The 10,107-nt window shown below is 53.4% G+C and overlaps 1 protein-coding gene across 1 annotated transcript in view; it reads left to right on the plus strand.

The window, feature by feature from the left end:
• The window catches only part of LOC116463862 (zonadhesin-like), a 62,115-nt gene that overhangs the window by 31,524 nt on the left and 20,484 nt on the right, over positions 1-10,107 (plus strand). The window contains 11 exon segments of the mRNA XM_058434891.1: positions 537-678; positions 1,012-1,259; positions 1,834-2,014; positions 2,622-2,733; positions 3,934-4,028; positions 5,655-5,834; positions 7,060-7,268; positions 7,495-7,639; positions 9,113-9,360; positions 9,454-9,618; positions 9,718-9,767. Coding sequence (XP_058290874.1) covers positions 537-678; positions 1,012-1,259; positions 1,834-2,014; positions 2,622-2,733; positions 3,934-4,028; positions 5,655-5,834; positions 7,060-7,268; positions 7,495-7,639; positions 9,113-9,360; positions 9,454-9,618; positions 9,718-9,767 — 1,775 coding nt within the window.

Raw genomic sequence — 10,107 nt, forward strand, 5'->3', positions numbered from 1 at the left:
TTTTTTTTTTTTTTTTGAGACAGAGTCTCGATCTGTTGTCCGGGCTGGAGTGCAGTGGCACGGTCTCAGCTCACTGCAACCTCCGCCTCCCAGGTTCAAGTGATTCTCCCGCCTAAGCCTCCCAAGTAGCTGGGATTACAGGCGTGCACTACCACGCCAGGCTAATTTTTGTATTTTTAGTAGAGATGGGGTTTCGCCATGTTGGCCAGGCTGGTCTCAAACTCCTGACCTCAAGAGATCCACCCGCCTTGGCCTCCCAAAGTGCTGGAATCACAGACGTGAGCTGCCACACCTGGCCTCGGATAGATCAGTTTTGGTTGAAATGATGAATAGACCCAGAAATGATGGAGTGACTGCAAAAATGAATGGATGCCAAGCTTTTGCAGCGGATCTTGGAGCTTCAGGAAGAGAGGATGTCTCCCCACTATTAAGCCAGTGATCTGAACAGTTCTGGTGGGCTCTGGTGTCAGATCTGAGAAAAAAACAAAACAAAGCAAAAAAACCACTTTCTCTTCCTTCCCTGCTGTCTTCCCCAGGTAGGGGAGCGGTGGTACAAGCCAGGCTGCAAAGAGCTGTGCGTCTGTGAAAGCAACAACAGAATTCGCTGCCAGCCCTGGAGGTGTAGGGCCCAGGAGTTCTGTGGCCAACAGGATGGTATCTATGGCTGCCATGCCCAAGGTGAGCCGTCAGGGTGGAAGGTGAGCTGGGGACTGCCCAGGCAACACCAGGCAAGGTGATGGGTCCTGCCCAAAGCAGCTTCCCCAGACAGCTGAGTCTCCACCAGGGCCTGGGAGGGGCAGCATTTTCAAGGACCCAGAGGGTGAGGTTGGGGACATCAGTGTTTCTCTTCCGCACTCCAAGCCAAGCCAACCACACTTCCTAGGGAAACACCACATCTGTGGGTGGGCCGTGGGGACCATGCCAATGTGGACTCTCCAGGATGGCAGCTCTGGGTCACAGCTTCCGGGGCGTGGAAGAGTGAGACTGTAAACTCCATCTTCTCCTCCGCAGGTGCCGCCACCTGCACGGCCTCGGGCGACCCCCACTACCTGACTTTCGACGGCGCCTTACACCACTTCATGGGCACCTGCACCTATGTCCTGACCCGGCCTTGCTGGTCCAGGTCCCAAGACAGCTATTTTGTTGTGAGCGCCACCAACGAGAACCGCGGGGGGAACCTGGAGGTCTCCTACATCAAAGCCATCCACGTGACGGTCTTTGACCTCAGCATCTCACTGCTCAGAGGCTGTAAGGTCGTGGTGGGTGTCTTCCTCCTGCCTCCTCGACCCTGAACACCCAGCCTGTTTGCTTCTCTCCTGTGCCCCTCCTTGTCTGCATGCCCACCTCTCTGGCTCCTTAGAGCACCTGGGAGGCACCTGCAGCTGACCCAGACCCTCTTCCTTGGACTCCCTCCTCCGTCTGTGAAATACCCACCAGCACCAGCCCCTCCTGCTCCCAGTTTTTTGCTTTTTTTTTTTTTTTTTTTTTTTTTCTGAGACAAGATCTTGTTCTATCACCCAGGCTGGAGTGCAGTGGTGCAATCATAGCTCATTGTGGCCTTGACCCCCTGGGCTCAAGTGATCCTCCCACCTTGGCCTCCTAAGTAGCTGGAACTACAGGCATGCACCACCCGCACGGCTAATTTTTTTTTTTTACTTTTTGTAGAGACAGGGTTTCTCCATGTTGCCCAGGCTGATCTCGAGATCCTGGGCTCAAGCGATCCTCCCGCCTCGGCCTCCCAAAGTGCTGGGTTTGCAGGCGTGAGCCCCCGTCCTTGCCTTTATCCCGAGTTCCTTCCTGACTCTCCTTTCTACGTCCTCCCTGCCTCTGCAGCTGAATGGCCATCTGGTGGCCCTACCTGTGTGGCCTGCACAAGGCCGGGTGACCATAAGGCTCAGCAGCAACTTCGTCCTCCTCTACACGAACTTTGGGCTCCAAGTTCACTACGATGGGAGCCACTTGGTGGAAGTGACAGTCCCCTCCTCCTATGGCGGCCAGCTCTGTGGGCTGTGCGGTGAGTTTCCTGGGCACCTGCGGGGAAAGCTGGGACAATGAGTAGGCATGTGACCTGGTCCCAGTTCCCCCAACATCTCTGTGAGGTGTTCTAAGTATTTGTCAACTGACTAATTGGTTGAGGACATTAGGCATGAAGGTAGGAGTTAAGGGAAGATGGAGATGAAGAGACAGAAAGGGGCCAGGCATGGTGGCTCATGCCTGTAAATGCAGCACTCTGAGAGCCCGAGGTGGGTGGATCACTTGAGGTCAAGGGTTCGAGACCAGCCTGGCCAACATGGTGAAAACCTGTCTCTACTAAAAATACAAAAATTAGCCAGGCATGGTGGTGCACGCCTGTAATCCCAGCTACTCGGGAGGCTGATGCGGGAGAATCGCTTGAACCTGGGAGGTGGACATTGCAGCTAGCTGAGATCGCGCCACTGCACTCCAGCCTGGGTGACAGAGCAAGACTCCATCTCAAAAAAAAAAAAAGAAAAAGAAAAAGAGACAGACAGGGTTAACCTTGCTATGTAGAGTGAAGAGTGAGGGTGCCAAGAGGATGGTGGCCCTGGGGCCTGGCCTGCTGGGGGCCCCTTGTTGCCTGTTTTAACGACTCCCTCCTCCAGGGAACTACAACAACAACAGCTTGGATGACAACCTGCGCCCTGACAGAAAGCCTGCAGGCGACTCCGTGCAGCTGGGGGCCGCCTGGAAGTTACCTGAATCCTCTGAACCTGGGTGAGCTGGGGGTCAGGGGAGCCAGGCAGGAGGGGCTGGGCCTGGGAAGGGCCTCAGGGGCAGCTTGGAAGTGTCCTCTGTGTGTCCCCACTCCCTTTGTGCTGTACCTCCCTACTAGCAGGAAACTGGCAATCTCTCTTGTTTAGACTCTCCAAGATTGGAGTTGGTAAGAAGTTGTTCTGACTTCCCACGCCCACGCCTGCTGATTTCTCCCATGCTTAGTGATCTCTTTGGAGGGCCCACTTGGGAAGTTCACCCTGAGGTCTAGCCTTTTTCCTTCCTGCTGCATCTCCTGGCCTTCCTACTTGAGGGCACCGTTTTGTTCTCTTCTCCTGTATCCCTCTCTCTTTCCCTGTCCACTTTTTGTTGTTGTTGTTGTTTTTGAGACAGAGTCACGCTCTGTCACCCAGGCTGGAGTGCAGTGGCGTGATCTCAGCTCACTGCAACCTCTGCCTCCCAGGTTCAAGTGATTCTCCTGCCTCAGCCTCTCAAGTAGCTGGGATTACAGGCGCTCGCCACTACGCCTGGCTAATTTTTATATTTTTATTTGAGACAGGGGTTCTCCATGTTGGCCAGGCTAGTCTCAAACTCCTGACTTCAGGTGATCTGCCTTCCTTGGCCTCCCAAAGTGCTGGGATTACAGGTGTGAGCCACTGCACCCAGCCCCCTGTCCACTTTTGCTTCGGTTTGGGAGATGGTTCCTCAGGCCCTCAGGTCTTGTCTTGTCTTTTTTCTTTTCTTTTCTTTTCTTTTCTTTTCTTTTCTTTTCTTTTCTTTTCTTTTCTCTTCTCTTCTCTTCTCTTCTCTTCTCTTTTCTTTTCTTCCTTCCTTCCTTCCTCCTTTCCTTTCCTTTTTCCTTTCCTTTTTTTCTTTTCTTTTCTTGAGACAGGGTCTTGCTCTGTTGCCCAGGCTGGAGTGCAGTGGTGCAATCACAGCTCACTGAAGCCTCCAACTGCTGGGCTCAAGCCATCCTCCCACCACAGCCTCCTGAGTAGCTGGGACTATAGGCACATGCCACCACGCCCAGCTAATTTTTAAAAATTTTGTGTAGAGATAGGATCTCACTATGTTGCCCAGGCTGGTCTTGAACTTCTAGTCTCAAGCGATCCTCCTGTCTTGTTCTCCCAAAATGCTGGGATTATAGGCATGAGCCACTGCGCCCAGCCTGTAGCCCTCAGTTTCTATTCTCTCCTCATTCAGCTGTTTCCTTGTGGGTGGCAAGCCCTCCAGCTGCCAGGAGAACAGCATGGCAGATGCCTGGAACAAGAACTGTGCGATCTTAATAAACCCTCAGGGTAAGGCATGTCCCTGCTGGCCCTTTTTCCTCTCTGAAGGACAGGAGGCTAGGGAGGGAGTCTAGTCAGGGAGGGAGAAACAACAAGACCAGAAACAGATGGAAAAGCACGAGGAAGGCAAATGGGAACACAGGGCCAGCCAGCAGTCACCTTCTTGGGACCTATGACCGATGGGTCTGTATTTGTGTCTCAGGCAGTACATAAATCCGGGATTTCTCTTTTTTTTCTATTAAAAATGTTTTAATAGGCTGGGTGCAGTGGCTCATGCCTGTAATCCCAGTACTTTGGGAGGCCGAGGAGGGCAGATCCTGAGGTAAGGAGTTCGAGACCAGCCTGGCTAACACGGTGAAACCCCCGTCTCTACTAAAAATACAAAAAATTAGCTGGGCGTGGTGGTGCGCACCTGTAGTCCCATCTACTCAGGAGGCTGAGGCAGGAGAATTGCTTTAACCTGGGAGGTGGAGCTTGTAGTGAGCAGAGATCGCGCCACTGCACACCAGCCTGGGCGACAGAGTGAGACTCCGTCTCAAAAAAAAAAAAAAAATTAGCCAGGCACGGTAGCACGCGCCTGTAGTCCCAGCTACTCAGAAGGCTGAGGCAGAACAATTGCTTGAACCTGGGAGGCAGAGGTTGCAGTGAGCCGAGATTGCGCCACTGCACTCCAGCCTGGGCGACAGAGCGAGACTCGGCCTCAAAAAAAAAAAAAAAGTTTTAATAGAGATAGGGGAGTCTCACTATGTAGCCCAGGCTGTTCTCGAACTATGGACCTCAAGGAATCCTCCCCTTCGGCCTCCCAAGTAGTTGGGATGACAGGCATGAGCCACCACGCCTGGCTGTTTTTTCTTTTTTCTTGTTTTTTAGAGACAAGGTCTCACTCTGTTGCCCAGGCTGGAGTGCAGCGGCACGATCACAGCTCACTGCAGGCTTGAACTCCTGGGCTCAAGTGATTCTCTGACTTTGCCCTCCTAAAGTGCTGAGGTTACAGGTGGGAGCCACCACACCAATCTGGGTTTTGTTTGTTCGTTCGTTTTGTTTTTATTTAGACAGGGTCTTACTCTGTCACCCAGGTTGGAGTGCAATGGCACAATCATAGCTCATCCTCCTGCCTCAGCCTCCTGAGTAGCTGGGACTACAGGTGCTACAGGTGTGCACCACCATGCTGGGCTAATTTTTGTAGAGACAGAGTTTCACCGTGTTGCTCAGGCTGGAAAATCCAGTATTTTTTTTTTTTTGAGTTGGAGTCTCGATCTGTTGCCCAGGCTGGAGTGCAATGGCGTGATCTCAGCTCACTGCCGCCTTTGCCTCCTGGGTTCAAGAGATTCTCCTGCCTCAACCTCTCGAGTTGCCTGGACTACAGTCACCCTCTACCATGCCCTGCTAATTTTTGTATTTTCAGTAGAGACTGGGTTTCACCATGTTGGTCAGGTGAGTCTCAAACTCCTAACCTCAAGTGATCTGCCCCCCTCGGCCTCCCAAAGTGCTGGGATTACAGGTGTGAGCCACTGTGCCTGGTGGGAAAATCCAGGTTTTGATTGAAGTGGATGTTGAATCAGCCCCAGGGAAGCCACATGGCCCTGCTCCTTCCCGGCCCCTCCCCTGGCTCACCTGCCTTCTCTCTTCCTGCAGGACCCTTCTCTCAATGTCACCAGGTGGTGCCCCCCCCCCAGTCCAGCTTTGCCAGTTGCGTGCATGGCCAGTGTGGGACCAAGGGCGACACCACGGCCCTGTGCCGCTCCCTGCATGCCTACGCGTCCCTGTGTGCCCAGGCTGGCCAGGCCCCTGCCTGGCGGAACAGAACCTTCTGCCGTGAGTGACTGGCCACCTGTTCCCACAGCCCATAGGCACCCTCCAGAATTCTGCCCTCTCTTTCTTCCTCTAAATTCTTTTTTTTTTTCTTTTTGAGACAGAGTCTCGCTCTGTTGCCCAGGCTGGAGTGCAGTGGTGCAATCTCGGCTCACTGCAACCTCTACCTCCTGTGTTCAAGCCAAGATGGGTGAATCACCTGAGGTCAGGAGTTGGAGACCAGCCTGGTCAACATGGCAAAACCCTGTCTCTATTAAAAATACAAAAATTGGCCAGGTGTGGTGGTGAGCACCTGTAATCCCAGCTACTGGAGAGGCTGAGATGGGAGAATTGCTTGAACCTGGGAGGCGGAGGTTTCAGTGAGCCGAGATCGCACCACTGCACTCCAGCCTGGACAATAAGTGTGAAACAAAAAACAAGAGTGAAAAACAAAACAAAACAAAAAGTTTTGGCGATGGATGGTGGTAATGGCTGCACAACAAGGTGAATGTACTTAGTGCTGTTGAAGTGTACATTTAAAAATTGTTGCCGGGCACGGTGGCTCACGCCTGTAATCCCATCACTTTGGGAGGCCAAGGCGGGTGGATCATGAGGTCAGGAGATCGAGACCATCCTGACTAACACGGTGAAACCCCATCTCTACTAAAAATACAAAAAATTAGCCAGGCGTGGTGGTGGGCGCCTGTAGTCCCAGCTACTCGGGAGGCTGAGGCAGGGGAATGGTGTGAATCTGGGAGGCAGAGCTTGCAGTGAGCCAAGATCATGCCACTGCACTCCAGCCTGGGCGTCAGGGTGAGACTCTGTCTCAAAGAAAAAAAAATTGTTAAAATGGTAGATTTTATGTCTGTTTGTTTTTGTTTGTTTTGCTTTTGAGAGTCTCACTGTCGCCCAGGCTGGACTGCAGTGGTCTGACCTCGCCTCATTGCAACCTCTGCCTCTCAGGTTCAAGAGAGTCTCGTGCCTCAGCCACCCAAGTAGCTGGGACTACAGGCGTGTGCCACCACGCCTGGCTAATTTTTGTATTTTTAGTAGAGTTGGGTTTTCACCATGTTGGCCAGCTTGGTCTCGAACTCCTGACCTCAGGTGATCCACCTGCCTCGGCCTCCCAAAGTGCTGGGATTACATGTGCGAGCTACTGCTCCTGGCCACTACTAGGAGCTTTTGATGCCCCAAGGTTTGGGGGCTGGACATGCCACCCCACTCTTCCTAATGCTCTCATTTTCTTTAGCTATGAGGTGCCCACCTGGCAGCAGCTACAGCCCCTGCGGCAGCCCCTGCCCAGCCACCTGCAGCAGCATAAACGACCCGAGGGACTGCCCCAAAGCACTGCCCTGTGCTGAGAGCTGCGAATGTCAGAAAGGCCACATCTTGAGTGGAACCTCCTGCGTGCCCCTTGGCCAATGTGGCTGCACTGACCCAGTGGGCTCCTACCACCCGGTGAGAGGCCAGCTAGCAGGGGCCCCACCCTTTCCAGGCCCACATGTTTGGGGTCAGGGCAAGCTCAGGAGAGGCAGGAGGAAGGCTCAGAACCTGGGAGGGGCAAGGCTGGCCAAGGCTGGGGGGCGAGGAGGAAGGCCAGATGCTGTAGCCAGCTTCAACAGGGCATTGACCCATCTCCTGATTTCAACTTTCTGTTGGCTCTGCCGATCCCTGTGGCCCACAGGTTGGGGAGCGCTGGTACACAGAGAACACCTGCACCAGGCTCTGCACCTGCTCCGTCCACAACAACATCACCTGCTTCCAGAGCACCTGCAAACCCAACCAGATGTGCTGGGCCCTGGATGGGCTGCTCCGTTGTCGGGCCTCAGGTAGGAGGACCACGGTGATGGGGGGACCCCACAGCCCTGAGGCCCACTTTCCCAACTCCCCAACAGATTCCCTGCTGCCTGTAGCACTGGGGTTCAGGTTTCGGCTGGTAACTCTGCTGCAACCAAGAGCTTCCGGTGGGAAAGACGACCTCCAATTGCTAAGAAGGGAACCTTGGGGCTCACCCATCCTTCTCCTGTAGCGGCCACCAACTTAGATGGGATATTATAAATCCTTCCCTGGGGCCAGACGCCGTGGCTCACACTTGTAATCTCAGCACTTTTGAAGACCAAGGTGGGCAGATCACTTGAGACCAGGAGTTCAAGACCAGCCTGATCAACATGGCTAAACCCTGTCTCTACTAAAAATACAAAAATTAGCCTGTAAGCCCAGCTACTCGAGAGGCTGAGGCAGGAGAATTGCTTGAACCCAGGAGCCAGAGGTTGCGGTGAGCAGAGATTGTGCCATTGCACTCCAGCCTGGGCGACAAGAGCAAAACTCCGTCTCTAAATAAATAAATCTTTTCCTGGAGGCCAGGCATGGTGGCTCATGCCTGTAATCCCAGTGGTTTGGGAAGCTGAAGTGGGAGGATCACTTGAGGCTAGTAGTTCAAGACCAGCCTGCGCAACATAGTGAGACCCCATCTCTACAAAAAAAAAAAAAGGTAAAAAGTTTAAAATTAAAGACATTGCACCTGTAGTCCCTGCTACTTGGGAGGCTGAGGTGGGAGGATCTCTTGAGCCCAGGTCTGCGGTGAACTATGATCTTGCCACTGTATGCCAGCCTGGATAACAGAACAAGACCCTGTCTCTAAAAAAAATTTTTTTTTAATTAGTTGAATAGGGTACTTCATGCCTGTAGTCCCAGATACTCTGGAGGCTGAGGTAGGAGGACCGCTTGAGCCCAGGAGTTTGAGGCTGCAGTGAGCTATGACCATGCCACTGCATTCCAGCCTGGGTGACAGAGAGAGACCATGTCTCAAAAAAGAAAAAAAAAAAATCCTTCCTCCAAAGAATCATGCCCCCCTCCACCCGTAAACCTCACACCTCCTAACCCTGGCCCCGGGTTTTTGTTTGTTTGTTTGTTTGTTTGTTTTTGATGCAGTGTCTATGTTGCCCAGGCTGGAGTGCAGTGGCGCAATCTTGGCTCACTGCAAACTTCGTCTCCCTGGTTCCAGCGATTCTTCTGCCTCAGCCTTCCAAGTAGCTGAGATTACAGGCACACGGCACCATACCCTAATTTTTTTGTATTTTTTTTAGTAGAGATGGGGTTTTACCATGTTGGTCAGGCTAGTATCAAACCAGCCCACCTTGGCCTCCCAAAGTGCTGGGATTACAGGCATGAGCCGCTGTGCACGGCTGGACCTGGGGTCTCGACTCTTTTCTGGAAGGCAGGGAGAACCCAGGACTAGTTTCCCAGGGACCCTGTACCTGCCAGAGGAGTGTCATAGCCCAGCTGTCTTTCTGTCCTCCCAGGTATGGGAGTGTGTCAGCTCCCAGGGGAGTCCCACTACGTGAGCTTTGATGGTAGTAACCATTCTATCCCGGATGCCTGCACTCATGTCCTGGTGAAAGTGTGCCACCCCGCCATGGCCTTGCCCTTCTTCAAGATCAGTGCCAAGCATGAGAAGGAGGAAGGTGGAACTGAGGCTTTCCGCCTTCACGAGGTCTACATTGACATCTGCGATGCCCAGGTCACCCTGCAGAAGGGCCACCGTGTGCTGGTGAGCTGGGTGTGGTGACCGGGGCTGGGAGGGAGCGCTGGGGAGGGGACTCTGGTCCCTGCTGCTACTCACCGTCACTGTCCTCCTGTTTAGATCAACAGCAAACAGGTCACCCTCCCCGCGATCTCCCAGATCCCTGGGGTCAGTGTCAAGTCCAGCAGCATCTACACCATTGTTAACATCAAGATCGGGGTGCAAGTCAAGTTTGACGGGAATCGTCTCTTAGAGATTGAAATCCCCACAACCTACTATGGAAAGGTGAGGAAAACATCTGGCTCTCCTCGCTGGGGAGGCAGCCCCGGGAGATTGGTGGCTGGCAGGGATGGGGGGCAGTGTTCACATCGTGCCTGCCCAAAGAGGCCACTCCTCAGGATGGAGCAGGGCAGTGGAGGAGTGCGCCTTTCGGTGTAGGATGGACAAGAGTGTTTCCAGGAAAAACCATTCTGCCCGGGCGTGGTGGCTCACACCTGTAATCTCAGCACTCTGGGAGGCCGAGGCAGGTTGAGGTCAGGAAGTTGAGACCAGCCTGGCCAACATGGGGAAACCCTGTCTCTATTAAAAAAAAAAAAATTAGCTGGGGGTGGTGGTGCACACCTGTAATCCCAGCTGCTTGGGAAGCTGAGGCAGGAGAGTCGCTTGAATCTGGGGGGCGGATAGTGAAGTGAGCCGAGATCATGCCACTGCACTCCAGGCTGGGTGACAGGAGTGAAACTCAAAAGAAGGAAGGAAGGGAGGGAGGGAGGGAGG

The sequence above is a fragment of the Hylobates moloch genome, unplaced genomic scaffold (assembly GCF_009828535.3).
Source record: "Hylobates moloch isolate HMO894 unplaced genomic scaffold, HMol_V3 SCAFFOLD_72, whole genome shotgun sequence".
Taxonomy (NCBI): Eukaryota; Metazoa; Chordata; class Mammalia; order Primates; family Hylobatidae; genus Hylobates; species Hylobates moloch.